Below are 15710 nucleotides of genomic sequence, written 5' to 3'. Positions count from 1 at the left end.
TAATTATCATGTTTCCAATGTGGATACAAATCTCAAATGGTTTGGAATTAGGGGAAAGAACGATTACATTTTAAAAAATCACTTCTTTGGTTGATGTAATGAAATATTGATATCTCTTCAGCTGAGCAGACCAGGCTGTTCTTTCAGCTCCAGTGATAAAGATTAAACTACTCCTAGCACTCATCATAAACTATGTGAGTGAGTGGTTTGGGCAGCTTTTAGTTTAATAATTCATACTAATGTCTACTTCAACATCAGTCTCTCCAGTCTTTAGCTAAATGTGCCATATAGCTTTCAGGAATTACTTAACAGAGAGCAATGGATTTTGTTGAAAAAAATATTATCAAAGATATTTAGTGCACAAATTTTGAGCAATATCTAATTGCTTATCAAACTTTGGAGATCAAGCAGTTAGTCTTAAGCATGGGACAGGATGTCTGGGATCTAGGCTGATATTGTATTTAACTGTCCAGATGGAGCAGAAAATGAATTTGCTTTCATTCCAAGCTCCATGGGACACCTAGGATATATTGGAGGTCAAAATCATCAATTTAGGTTGGTTGTAGGAAGGCTGAAGACTTCGTGGGCAAGTGAATATGGAAACTGGTACTCAGAACAGTGAAGCGTTTTCATCTTTCAGCCTTTTAATTCCAGTGACGTTCAGAATGCAAGCCTCAAGTAAAGATCCTGTTAAAAGGATTCACTGCTTTGGAATTACTTGTTCAGCTGAAGTGAACTATTCCTGCAATGCCATTTTGACCAAATGTTTTATTTACACTTGTTTTCCACAATATTTGCTGTTTCACTTCACAATGATATGCCATAAATTTCTCCCTAAACTTAGTAATTTTCCTTGCAAAATATCATAGAACTGAATTCATAGAATTGAATGCATAAACTTGTTTGAAAACATTTACTATATTTCTGTGATATGTCACATAATTCAAGTATAGTTTTAGGACATGCCAACATAATGATATTAAACAATATTATGCCAATGCAATGTGTATTGGTGGCTAGTATGTGGTGGTATTTGCTAATCAGTGGGCTCTAAAATCACAAGGAGCACACTCTATGCTATTTGAGTGAGCTCCCGTTGTTCGGTCCCTGCTCCTGACAACCTAGCAGTTCGAAAGCACGACAAAGTGCAAGTAGATAAATAGGTACCGCTACAGCGGGAAGCTAAACGGTGTTTCCGTGTGCTGCTCTGGTTCGCCAAAAGTGGTTTTGTCATGCTGGCCACATGACCTGGAAGCTGTACGCTGGCTCCCTCAGCCAGTAACGCGAGATGAGCGCCGCAACCCCAGAGTCAGTCACAACTGGACCTAATGGTCAGGGGTCCCTTTACCCTTTACCTTTACAATATGATAGCTCAACTACCTGCTTCTTCAGGTGGTATATAACACCATCCAAAGAAGGCAACTGACCAATTATCTAGCCTCAGGAAGTGCTCATCTACAGTGCCTTCACCTTGCCAGGATTCAGACTGGTTCTTTTTCTTCCTCCAGCCCACCACTGAGTCCAGGCACTGGTCTGGGCTTGTATGTCCTTTTCTGATTAAAAACATGGCTGTGGAGAAATGGCAGCCTGAGTCAGCAGACTAGTTAGTCTGTGAGCAAGCTTCCATGACATTATCTGGGAATCAAAGTGTAAGTTCTTGTGTTTGAATGCCACCCCTCCCAAGCTTTGACTGATAGGTTTGGAAGGCCAAATTTGAGGAACTTTCAGCTGCATGTGTTGGCCTCTGATTGGATAATTATGATGCTGGAAAGATGTAGCTTTAACCTTCTCCTTGCTTTCTTACAAACCAGCCACCCAAATGGCACCACATGGGCCTGTTTCATTTCTATACAACCTTATGTGCTTTCTGTATGTTTCTAAAAACAATTGGCTATCTTTCTTCTTTTTTTGAGGGAATAACGGGGGGGGGGGGGGTTGTTCTTACAGAATAAAACTATATACCTGAACTTAATGGGAACTTAGACCTTTACAGCACACCTGTGCCTCTGAAATGCTCCCACACACACACAAAAAACCCCCATTCCTACACATAGACAAGAAGTGTGCCAAGAAAAAAAACACCTGGAAGTGGTTTCCCATGGACACAGACATACATATGAAATATTTGAGTATTGTACTCAACCTCCTATCAGCCCCAGCCAGAATGACCAGTGATGATGGGTGTTTCAGTCCAGCAACATATTGAAGACCACAGGTTTCCCATCCCTGCTTTTGTCTCTGGTGCAGTATGGCCTAGGTGCTGCTGTGTCATAACAAACTTCATAACAAACAGCCCTCCTACGTATCTACAGTAGTAAAGACAGTACTAGAAAAGTAACATCAGAATTAACCTAAATACTCAGTCTGAAGTCTGCAATACACTTATTTGTCCTTGAATATAACCATGTGACCTGTCTCTGCAGGGGTAACATGAGATGTATTCTACCGTATGTCTCAAGGACTAATTTACTTTGCATATATTGTGCCAGATGCTTGAGGCAGCATTTAATGGACTGTTATGATGTCAGACTCAGTAGATATTTGTAAATACAGTGTTCCAGTACTCCCTATTAGGCATAAAAATGCAAATGCATGTTTGAAGAAACATGGAAAGTTGATAAAAACCTGTGCATATACATTCTAGTCTCCATCCTTTTCTAAAGGGGTGTCTTTTAACTTGTGAGTTTGCTGTCTTTCAGAGAGACCAGTTGCAGAAAGGCAAGAAAAGTGCAGTGTAGGCTTGTGAATTGGAGGACTAGTTTTGGTAGAAAGGTGGGATAAAAATAATTTTAATAATAAGGCTTGCTTTAGTATTGGCCTACCAACTGGACCTTAAACAAGTATCTGAGATGTTTTGGAATTTATGGAAGTATCTGAGATGTTTTGTAGCAAATGTATCAAACTATGATGAAATAAGAGGCATTTGGAGAAAGTCTGTAGCAGTCTGTGTAGTAAAAGTATGCTGGTCCTTTTCTGCTAAAATAAACTGTTGTGTTTGAAAATACAGTAGAAGATATGAATGTGTGCTAGCCTGTTCAGTTTTCCTTCTGCCAGATAAACAAATCTTGGAAGGTCTGCTTCACAGCCATTAAGTCTTTTCAGATAAAATGTCAGCTTGCCACTGGGCACTGTGAAAAGCTCTCAACACCTATTCTTCTATGAAGTGTCCTCCTGACTTGACTTCTGGTTCTATTCTTTATACAATTGTGCCTGAGTATAGCACTGATCTTGCTGAGCCTGTTGCCTTCTCTGGAACACAATTCCCACTAATTAAGTTTACATACTGAGACAGAATCTGTGCTGCAACTTGTGTTAAATGAATTGCCCATGTCTCTTAACTGTTGTGTTAAAGACCTAGAAGTCATGGGAAGCAGCTTTGTATAATAACATATATCACCATATAGAAGCTTTTATTCTTCTGAAACTAAAGGTCTTCTCCAGCTGGTTGGCAAACCTAATTCAAGCACCATATGTGTCTTAATAATCCCAAAGGCCAGAGAAGAGCAATTTAGGTTTTATCATAAGATGACCAGCTATGACATAGGTAGTTTAAAGGTAAAGGTAAAGGATCCCTGACAGTTAAGTCCAGTCATGAATGACTCTGGGGTTGCGGAGCTCATCTCGCTTTACTGGACAAGGGAGCCGATGTTTGTCTGCAGACATTTTTTCTGGGTCATGTGGCCAGCATGACTAAGCCGCTTCTGGCGAAACCAGAGCAGTGCATGGAAACGCTGTTTACCTTCCCGACGGAGCGGTACCTATTTATCTACTTGCACTTTGACGTGCTTTCGAACTGCTAGGTTGGCAGGAGCTGGGACCGAGCAACGTAAGCTCACCCCGTCACGGGGATTCGAACTGCCGAACTTCCGATCGGCAAGCCCTAGGCTCAGTGGTTTAGACCATAGTGCCACCCGCATCAGTTAGTTTAGTTTAGTTTTGTTTAGACAGATAGTTTAGACAGTAACAATTCAGTATTTACTATTAATTTTAATTTTAATATTATTATAATTATTATTTATTAGGAAAGACTTGATCATCATCATTGGCCACCTGCTGATGGAAGTGTGTGGACCACTGATTCCACATCTGAATCTGCATTTGTGAAGTGGGGTGGGGGAACTGAGTATCATGTCCTTGATGTGTATGCTTTGTTACTTGGTCCAGTGGGCACATTATATATTGCCCTTTGCTCTGAACAGATGCAAATGTCTACCAACCATCATTATTGTTAAACTGTAGCAGATAGGTTTTCTAATGAACTATAGATTCTTAAAATGTATGTTCTTTTTTTTAAAAAAAAAGTCTGGTGCTGTTTATTTTCATTTTCGCTGAGTCATGTAGTTGTTTTGCTCAGCAATATTGACACTGCTGATGATTTTTGTTTATTGTAGTTCTCTGCATTATTGAGAACCAGGCAGCTGAAGGGCATTGTGATAAAGATAATGTTAAGGGAACGAAATTCAGTCCCTGTAGGAATGCACAAGTTCTCTAACCCGAATCCAGTCAGCTGAGGTCACGTGGCTGGAATTACACAGTTGGCTGCTAGCCCTTTTTGGCTCAGTACCGCGGGGACTGCCTGCTAAAAAGCAAAAACTAAAGAGGGCATTGTGTGCTGCAACATAATGTTTACGTAGAGTGTGTTTGAAGTCTCTCTGTTTAGAATATTTCATTTATGAAGAAGAATGACCTCTTAGAACTTTAGAATATTTTGGAGTGTTTTTTTCAGGTACTGTGAGCCAAATACAACTTCGGAGGCAGTCAAAGTTGGTTGTTTTACCTTCCCTATCTATGGGGAATCTGAAGTCCATTTAATATTGTACACCTTTTAGAACCAGTTTGCAGACTTTAAGTCTTTTAAAAAGTTTTCTTTTTAAATATAAATATACTTAAATTCCACATAAATTCCTTTAAAATATAATTAGTAATGTTTAAATTACCGTAGGATATATATAGAAGCATTACTGGTCAACATATCAATTTATTTCCCAGAATCTTGAGTTTTTCAAGGCAGCACCCTTCATGTTGACGACAGAAGTTTAGAACCATCTTGTTGATAAAATTTCAGATGCAGTACTTCTACCATAGATTTAAATAGAATTTTTTTTTAATCTGGTAGGCAATGTATGTGTAACTCATTCGTTGACATTTTTTAGGAGTAGGTGGACAGATAGATGTTGTTATTTTCTTTTCTTTTTGAAGAATTTGCAGTCTTTCTATCTGCTTTCTCTCATGTTGTTAAGCACAACAGCTATTTTCATACCATTGTACACTGGCATGAATTATTTCTTCCTCCTGTGCTTTAAGCTGCTTGAAGCTTTCAAGTAAAGTAGAAGTGGGATTTGACCAATCTTACCATTACTGCTTATGTTCTGTTCAAGTTAAACATAATGAGAAACTTGATGCACATGAAATTGTTCACTCTCACCTTAGTGCCTCTGGAGTGGAGAACTATGGTCCGACTTACAATGCTAATACTGCAGTTTCTCTTGAGCCATGCTTATACTGAATAATAGTTTTCACCATAGGAAGTTTTGCTATCTGAATAACACACTCCTTAGTTAAAGAAAAAAAATGCTCTATAGTAGAGGATATCAGCTAATACAGATACCTATAATCATTTTCAAAAAGCAAATTTTCCCCTCTAGTAGTTCTTGAAATAAACCTAATGATCTAAGTAGGGCTACTGAGAATAATACAATTTTCAAATCTTAAATTGGCAAAAATAAGTTCTGGTTTCTACTGGATATAAATGGCTGCTTATAACTCAGCACCTCATTCTGGCATTTTCTAATGGATCTCCCTCCTCTACCTTTTCTCCTCACTTCCCCTATTTATCTTTTTAAAGCTTGTAAGCATGATGGCAGGGCTTGTGTCTCATTTTGCCAATATATACGAACCTCTTTGGCAGACCTTCGTCCAAAATGTGGGAAATAGATGATTCAGACTTGTTGCAATTAAGCACTTGCCTTGTGGTGAATTAAAGTTGCCCCAAGTAACTGCATGCAGGCCCACCACTGAGGGAGAATACAGTTGCTGTTGGCATAGCTCTCTGCTATGCTTTCTTGGTCAGGAAAATCCTGTCCCTATACCTCCTCCCAGTGGCGAAGCTGCATGCTCTGGCACCGCTGCCTGCGGGGGCATGGCGTGCTGCCCGCGGGGGCGTGACGTGCATCCTGGGGGTGTGGTGCACTGCCTGCAGGGATGTGGCACCCAGGGCGGTGGGGTGTGTGTGCCCGCGGCACGTGTCTGGGGGCACGGCCGCGATGGTACCCCCTCCCCGATGGTGCCGGGGGCGGTGCGCTCCCCCGTTCCTCCGCCAGTGCCTGCTCCCTGGCCAGAAAAATAGGGAGCACCAAAGCCAGAGAAGTTGAATGGGGAAGAGTAAATGTTATGCACCCAGTCAGGGTTGGCAATAACTGTCCTGTCATGGTTTGCAAGCTGAATACATGATGCTAACATTTCAACTGGCATACAGTTACTTTGTCCTTAACCGCTTTGAAGTTGAAACTGAAAATATCAACCAAAAAAACACAGCTGTTTTCGTATTAGTTTCAGTCAGATGTTATTACTACTGTAGTCTTCTCCCTAAAAGCTGAGATTCTTGGGTACAGCTAAACTAAAACACAGAATGCTGACTAATATTATACGTTATTGAGATATTTTTGAAACAGCAGTAATTACTAATTCTATTGCTGATCAATTTCTCAAACAAAAATTAATGCAAAGTATTTCAGTTTTAAGTTATTCACTCAAGGAGCTGAAGACTGAAGCTATCATGTGTTACTTTCCTATTTAGATCTCTTAGTATTGTAAGAACAAGTATGCGTGACTACTCATACAATTTGACATTTTTGCTTTTCTGGGAAGGTAGTTGTCAAGAGAAACTTAAAAATAGAAGGCAAAGGGCAGGTGACAAAATGTCACACAGGCAGCACCTGGCAGAGTGACTGAATGAACACATACACACACTCCAGATGTCACACTCTTGATTCTATTTTTATATCTAGTTGAATAGCACAATTCCAGCCTTAGCAAAGGAAAGGAGGAGAGAGATTAAATATGCATTGAGAGCAATAATTCATAGCATGCTCATTTATTCCCTCATATCTAACCATAAAACAATTTAAATGGTTGGGTAACCTTTTATTGCAATCATTATGCTGATAACTATTTTGGCAGACATTTGTGTGCCATATGGGATTCTTCTGCAGACATAGCTAGAGATTAGATTGGATTCACATGCTGTTTCTTGCTTGGGTAGTGTGCACGCCTCCCTTTGGGGAATGGGTGATTGCATATGGGTTTAGGGCTACCCCTGCTATACTACAGTGAGAAGTCAATATATAACTTGCTTCTTATTCTTGGAACTGGATATCCCATGAATGAATATGAAACATGAATGTGGGTAGCAAATTCCAGTGAAGGTGCCTTTTTTCTCTTTCCAATGTCAAGTGAGGCTTCTATTAAGATTTTTTTTTAACTGCCCTGCATTGACTTGAGTTCAAGAAGCTATTTAAGAGCTTGTTATAACACTCAGGGTGGTGGTGGAATGGCTGGGCTTATGAAAAGTGCATAATCTAAGCCTTTATCTAAGTCTTAACCTTTATATTGCCCTTGTCTGTTGAGTCTGTATTCCAGAATTTATGTAACTCTGTGTGAACAGCTTGCTATTTATTTTGGACTAAGTTAAAAACAACAACAACACTAAGATTGAACTACATAGCTAGAATTCATTTAGGATCTCAACTGCTATTTTTTTTTTGGGGGGGGGCAGTTTATAATTAAAGCCAATATTGATATATAGCCCTCTATAGTGCATTCAGCAGCATGACCATACCCAAGCACAGTCTCCTGAATATGTTAACCATATTCTTATTTTGTTTTCTGGTTCTGGCATGCTACTGTTGTCACCTTGGGTGGTAACAAAAATTATTTTACAGGCTGGCTTGATCAGGTCAGCCTTTCAAATAAGTTCACAAGAAGTTACAAATGTGATGGTGGATGGTAGTCTTCTTAAGATGAATTAATTGTGGGGGTTTGAAGCAATAGCAAGCATTTATATAGCATTTTAGAGTATTCAGAGCACTTCACATACATGATCTTGCTACGTGCACCCAATAAGGTAGGCTAATATCCTCCCCATTTTGTAGACGAGATTTTCAGATTGAGGGAAGATGGTTTGGCTTGCCCAAGAACACCACCTGAGTTCATGGTAGGCAATAGTCAAACTAGAAAATTTCTGGTTCAACAGTCTCTTAATTTGCAGAAATGCAGTGATTTGCAAAAATACAGCATACTGCTATTGCAGTCCTCTTTCAATCACTATACAAGTTTTAGTGAATCAAAGAGGGTCACAAAAGTTGCCAGAAGCAAGGCAAAGAGAGGATTCTTTATACTAACATCTTGATGGTATCCAAGCATTTTCTGCATTGCAGTGGGTTGGACTAGATGACCCTTGGGGTCTCTTCCAACTCTACAATTCTGTGATTCTAAGCCTCAAGGATGTGCCTCAAGGATGCTGCTGCTTCTTTTCAGAAAAATGGAAGAAGGGATTTATTTCTGTCTTAACTATCAGCATCCCATTAAGCAGGCACTGAACATTTGTGGGTTGTCTTCTTCTTTCCAGTGATTTTAGTAAAGTTGGAGTTGACAAGAACAAGCAACAATCCAACAGACTGAAATAATGAGAATTCTTCAGGTGTTCCTTTCTCCACACAATTAGCATTGCATTGAGGAGGAAATAATGGGGGCCAACCACACTTGTCCTTTCCCTTCAGTCATCTTCCTCCATGAGTTGGAGGGTGACTGTCTACAGCAGGGAGCCTACTCTATTTGTGTAGGCTCCCTTGCAGATTTTAGAACTAATGGGAAGTCCATGTGAATGAATGGAATCATGGCTGCAGACAGTTGCCCTCCAACTCATGGAAGGTGATTGGGAGTTGTCATCTGGGTATTTGGATCATGGGTGTCATCGGTATGCTGATGACCCACAGCTCTCTTCCCATTCTATATGAATCTGGAGAGGCTGTCAAGTTGTTGGAGTGGTGCCTGGAAGCATGATGCACTGGATGGAGGCCAATAAACCGAAGCTCAGTTTTAGTAAGGCAGATGAGCTGTGTGTGGCTGGTTCCTATGTCTTGTAATTAAGTAAATGACCTGCTTTGGGAGAGGTTGCACTTCCTCTGCAAGCACAGGTTCATAGTTTGGGAGTACTCATGGATTCCAATCTGTCACTGAAGTCTCAAAATACCTTTTGTGACTTGGAATGCTTATGCCCAGTTTAAGCTACTTTGCCAGCTGTTGCCATTCTTGAATGGTGATAGCTTGATCTCAGTACTTCATGCTGTAGTAAACTCCAGTCTGGACTACTGCAATGCTCTCTACATGCGACTGCCCTTGAAGATAGTCCAAAAGTGGCATGTGCTACAATAAGGAACCCCCCCAAAAAATATGCTTTATATTGTTTTTATAATTATTTATTGTTTTGTTTGCTGCTCTGGACTTCTTTGGGGTTGGTTGGGATAAAATAATACTAAATTATTAACATAGGTCTGTCATGTTAATAATTTAAAAAGTGTAAGTCTGAACTGAAATATTACATTTAATTAAATTAATAAAGTGAAATTGGCAGTGTTTAAAGTTCCTCTGATCTTTGCCTTCCATTTTTTATTTTTGTTTTTTTAGCAATTAGAATGCATAATTACTATTAAACATTCTTATAGAGAAGTATATAAAAAGCAAATCTTTTCCAGTTTCATTACCATTTTTATGTAGTTGTGAAATCTAGCGTTGAAAAGTAGCCTAATGAACATAAAATATGATGCCAAAATGTTCTATTTTTTAGGTCGTATGGGTATAAATTTTCACCATCCAGGAACAGATAACATTATGGCTCTCAATAGTAAGTTTACATTTATCTTCTTATAATGCATTTTATATAATTTGGCTATACTCAATATGCTTTTAAATATTTGTTTTTTGGGTACAGCGAGGAAAAAGTAAAAATAGATGAAAAGTCTCTGTACATTTAATCAGGCTTTACTGCTACTATAATGTGAAACAAATCACAGAACACATCTATGGACACAGAGGTAATATTTGATCAGATGCTGATTTTGTGGAGATCCCTTATAAAATCATGAGAATCCATAATAATCTGTGCTTTATATTAATCTGTGCCTTATATCCATGTTCCCATGGCAGTGCTGGAAATACCAGTTCTGTGATTTTGACAATGCAATCAGTGGAGATGGATGTGATTTGAGATTTGATGCTGATTATTGGTGGTATGTAAAATAAAAATGCAGCTTTGAGAGGATGTTTTGCTGAATCTCTTCTGCATGTCTCACCTCTCTTTCTCTGACTCCTGTGGAGCACCATTTTCCTGCTCCCAGTTTTCCAGACTGTCCCTCTTAATACTTTATCCTTTCTCAGTCATTCCACTTTCTATTCTGCTGCTCATCTGATTCTTGAAAAGCATATAGAGCTAACAGACGAAGTAGAAGTGGCCATTGTTCTGGCATCATCATCACTTTGAACATAACTTGCAGAAAGGCTGCATGCAAAACATTATAATTAAGAACAATGCTCCTTCATTTTCTTGTACTTTTCAAATGTGGGGAGGGGGGTAGTCACCTTTGCCATCTCATGACAAATGGGGCTCTGAGTGGGAGAGGGCTCAGAGGCTTTGCAGGTGCCAGAGGAAGTCCTCATGGGTGTCATCGTGCCCATGGCTGCCATGCTGGTAACCTTTAAAACCTCTCCCAAAACCAGTACATAGTATGGGACTGTGGAATGGACTCCCTGTCCTTCCCAGGAGGTTTTTAAGCAGAAGTTAGATGGCCGTCTGTCATGGATGCTTGTTGAGATTTCTGCTTTGTAGGTGGGGTGACTAGATAACCCTCAAGGTCCCTTCCAACTCTACAGTTTTATGAAAGCCCCTCAAGTGAACTAAAGTAAAAAAGCTGCTGCAGAAAGGTGACCCGAGGGCGATGTTAAACGGGCAGCGGCAAGCTCCACAGACAAGGAGGACTCTGGGGCAAAATCCCCGTGAGCGAAAGCCCTTCCAAAGAAGTAAATGAAAAACCGCTGCACAAAGTAAACCCGAAAGCGATTAAACGGGTAGCGGGTAGCTCCACAAACAGGAGCACTCAAGGGCTGAAGGCCCCATGGGGCAAAAGCCCCTCTAGAGGGAAGGGAGGGGAAAGGAAGGAAAAGGACTAAAAATTAACAAAGAAGGGGAAAGGAAAATAATTAAAATGGGTTCGGGAAAGGAAGGGATAACGGAAAGAAATCACCAGGACGATCCGTCAAAGGTAAATTGCTCTCTCTCGGCTGCACAGAGGACATGCTGTTGCTGTTCCGAATGCACGCACCAAAAGAGGAAGCTCTGGGTCACTCGATCCGTTTGGACTGCGCCCCATTGGCCAGATTGAAACCCAACATCAAGGGACCTACCAATTGGGTGTTGTAGCTGACAAATCTTACCCACCCACAACACAGCGGATTGGTCTTCAGGTCTCACCGCAACACGTGCCATCTTTTAGGGAGGACACAATATGTTGGGAAGGCATGAACAGTAGCTTTACAATACTTGTTCATTGGTTAGTGAAGGGCATTCCGCATATGCTCAAAGGCACACGTTTATTCACACCAGAATATTGCAGCATGGTGGTTTGCAGTGACTAAAGGAAAAACATGGCTGATGCTTAAATTCCTTCTGGCCTTCCTCTTCCCTTGCTTAGGGGGTAGCTTTTGTAGTATAGCTTTTGTGGTATGTCTAGATGTTGTGGCACTACAACTCCTATAAGCAATAGCCAGAAGTTGTCAGGGTTGTTGGGAGCTGTAGTTCAACATCACATTGACTATCCCTGTCTTAACGTAGCTCTGAGGTAATTCCCCACTGTAAACAGGGACAACAGCAAAATAGTATCCAAGAGATGTCTTTCTAATGTTCTGCCTAAAGGTTACCTAATAGAACCAATATCACCCTGGTGAAGTTACAGGCCACATATTAAATGTTCTATAATTTTAGCTAAGTTCCATTGTGAGAGTAAATATTAGGTTTTCAAAAGGAACTGATCCGCTTGTGCTTAAACATATTTCCGAATTGAATGCTAGACATGTTTCAGGGAATGAGGCCCTTGCAGGCTGACCTCATCATTTGAGAACAGAGTCACATTAATATACAAAATCTCTATTGAGGATATATTTTAGTAACATGAATGTGTTCTGTAACTACACACAGATCTGGTTAACATGTAATGGTAAGCCAAACCAAGGCTTAGCACAAATGAGCAAACTGGATTTCAGAGAGATTGCAGCTGCTTTGCTCCTCTGGTCCTGCTGCCGCCATGCTGCGAGTTAATGCATGGTTTGGCTTAGCATTATGTCTGAATCCAGGCTTGTGGTTTATCTCCCCTAGACAAACCACAAGTGGTAAGCCATAAACAAACCTTGGCTGCTGTTTGAGCTTCATTAGGAGCAAGATAAATGTCGAAAAAGTTGGCTTTTAGTGTAGTTGACTTTTCCAGTATAACTGGAAGTTAGACTCTGGAAAAATCAGCTATTAACAAACATGTTATCCACAGCAGTCAGTTGATTTTTTCTTAGGAAGTCACTTCAAACCAAAGAATTAGATTTAGATGTTGTTTGTGCACTTTTGCTGTGCAGTACTTGCCAACTTGCTTCTTGCTTCTATTCTGCTCCTATTCTAGTAGACAAAAGGAGAAATGGGTTGAAATATATTTTTGATTTATAGTATTTAGTTGACTGAGATTAATTAGCATTTGCATTATCCAAGCATTTTTGTCCTTCCTTCCCCAGTTTCATGGAAACTTTTTACTAACATGCCATATTATTTTCTTTATGTTCAGTCATTGGTATCAGTTAATTTTTTTTGAGAGGGGGGGGAGTTATGGTTGTAAGTTGTTTTTAATTGTTTTAAATCTTGTGTTTTAATGTTGTCACCAACTCTCAGACCTTAGAGTGAAGACTGGGTAGTTAATAAATAATTATTCATCATCATCATTATTCATTTCATTTCTATACTGCTTTATATGGTTAAGGAAAAAGTCTCAGTGGTTTACAACCTACATTTAAACACCAAACAAAGCAATCCAGAATAAAACATTATTGAAGAAAGTCAAAATATAAAGTATAAATTCAAAGCAACATAATTACTAGGAAACTAAAATGTTATCTTAAATATTTAAAACATTACAGAGGAGAGCAACTGCAGAATGTACATTTAACACAGCAGAGTTAACAAAAAACCCCTTAAACATCACAAAAGAAAACATTACTAGAAAAAGGCAAATAAAAAAAATGCATTCTTAAGACAGCATAATTAGCAAGAGAATAAAATATCATAAGCATAGAACATACTTGCATCTGTTGCTACCAACCACTGTTCATGGCAAGTGGTGACTGTGAAAGTTCAGATTTGATGACCTGGGTTTGCCCTAAGAGGCAGCCAAAATCATCTCTCATCTCTTCAGCAGTCTCAACTTTTGTAGCTGGAGTGAATCAGGGCCCCACCCTCCCAGGCCAGGTGGAAAAATCTCATAGCCAAGATGGTCTCCGGCCACAGTTTTCTGGTACTTCTGAACCAGTGAACTATGGACTCATCCATACTGTTGTCTAATGTGGCTAGTGTGAGCTTCCTACTCCTTCATCATTTCTCTGTTGTCCATATGACATTTTCCTCCAAATCACTGCCTTCCTGCACTTCCTTCTCCTTAAGTCTGGATTTTCTTATACCTGGGATACTCCAAAAAGTGGAGGAAAGGAATTATGAGCTCTGGGTTGGAACAGTATTCAGGGTCTCAAATAGTGGCTGTTGAAGAGTAAACAGGATCTTGTGTAAGTTCAAGGATGGATAGTGGTGAATGGTTGGTGGATAGGAGGCAGGAGCCATAGAGGAAACGTTTGTTAAAGGGATGAGATCTAAGATGTCCAGAATGGAAGAGAGAATAGAGATATGGTGCCATTGGGTGTTCGATTTAAGACCCATGTGACGCTCATCTTGCAGGACCCAGTAAGCATGGGGAATCTTAGCTTTGGAAGGGCGAAGGCACTTGTGCAAAAATCAACTGGTGGAGCTCTTCAACTTAACATGATAGAGGTGGAACATAGATGGTCTGTATGTCGCTAAGATGATATAAATCACCTCCCTTGACAAACAAGATTTTGATTTTTTGATTAAGTGGTTTATAAAATTTCTTAAATATTGTTGAGACTTTCGTGGGTTTTTTAAAAATTGCATTTAATTTTTAAAAGCTGATGCTTCTGAATGATGATTGATAATGTAGCATTAGGTTGGCTCTGGAGGCAAAGTACCAGAAGGTGATGGTGGGAATCTATTGCTCTGCCTCTTGGCCCTTTCATTAATTGGATGCCACAGGATTCCAAATTCTTTCAGTCCTTTTTTTTATATAAAGTTGGCACCTAAAGCAAAAAGAAATGCGATAAATAAAAGCATTTCAAAACTAGCTATAATTTCCTCCCTCCCTCATCCTATCCCTTGCCAAGGGGAACAATGATCAGTGAAACAAAAGAAATAACACATTAAAAGAAAAGTTACATAACCTGCCCCACCCCATATTTATGCAAATATTAAAGCACATGATGTTTTCTTAAGAAATCTAAGACTTTGGAAAAACTCAAGGACTCTTTGCCAAATACTTTGAAATTTTTCCAGACAGTCACACTTAAGATAAATAATTTTCTTTTTCACAGCCATGTTGGTAAAATCTTGTGTCCAAATTTCTTTATCTGAACTAGCTTAGCACAGCAGGACCAGTTGCTTAGCTTCAGTTTCTGCACATTGAATCCAAGCTTTCAGATGTTTGTTTGGACCCAATAGATGTGTTAAATATCCTAAAATTTCATACGGTATATAGAACATAGATTAAATGGCATATTTAAGACCATGTGAATGAATGCCAGTGCCAAAAGTCGAGGCTGTGAAGTATGCCCGTCCCTCCCAAACTGCAACCCTGCCCTGTTTCTCAATACCTACATGAAATCACTGAGTGAAGTCATGTGGAGTTCCAGGCTGAAATATTATCAGAGCTGAGTATCCTCAGCATACTCTCCTAGTTTCTAGGAAGATTGTGGGCTTATGAGACCAGAGTATAATGCTACAATCTTGTGTGGTCTTTGGGCTCAACTCTGCGGGCTTTTCTTTTAAACCCCTAAACTGCTCAGAACTGGAGTACCTTAAGCACAGCTCTCTTTTTATATGTTCCCTTCCATGCACTCCAGTCATCCCACTGAAAGCTAGCGATCACTGACCTCCTCTGCTGCCTGATCATTTATGTTCATTTACTGCTGCTATGTTTTGTTGCTACCGTGTTTCTCCGAAAATAAGCCATACCCCGAAAATAAGCCACACCCCGAAAACATGCCATACTCCAAAAATAAGCCATACCCCGAAAATGCCATAGTGATAGGCAGTTTAACCTTGTAGGTTAAACTGTACCATACTTAATAATAATAATAATAATAATAATAATAATAATAATAATACATCCCCTGAAAATAAGCCACCGTATGTTTTTTTGAGGAAAAATAAATATAAGACGGTGTCTTATTTTTGGAGAAACACTGTATTGCTATTTTTTATTGCCGTTTCAAAAATATTTATTATATTTAAATTGCTATATCTCTATTTTATTTGTTTGCTGTAAGCTGCTTGTCCTTATTAA

General features: G+C 39.6%; 1 protein-coding gene across 1 annotated transcript in view; it reads left to right on the top strand.

Annotated features, from left to right (window-relative positions):
* CPEB3 (cytoplasmic polyadenylation element binding protein 3) overlaps positions 1 to 15710 on the top strand; it is a 63752-nt gene that overhangs the window by 24892 nt on the left and 23150 nt on the right. The window contains exon 4 of the mRNA XM_060274850.1: positions 9845 to 9901. Within this exon, the coding sequence (XP_060130833.1) occupies positions 9845 to 9901 (57 nt within the window). The remainder of the gene's footprint in view (positions 1 to 9844; positions 9902 to 15710) is intronic.

Source organism: Zootoca vivipara, chromosome 5, assembly GCF_963506605.1.
Source record: "Zootoca vivipara chromosome 5, rZooViv1.1, whole genome shotgun sequence".
Lineage (NCBI taxonomy): Eukaryota > Metazoa > Chordata > Lepidosauria > Squamata > Lacertidae > Zootoca > Zootoca vivipara.
This window is presented reverse-complemented; position numbering and strand designations above follow the sequence as displayed.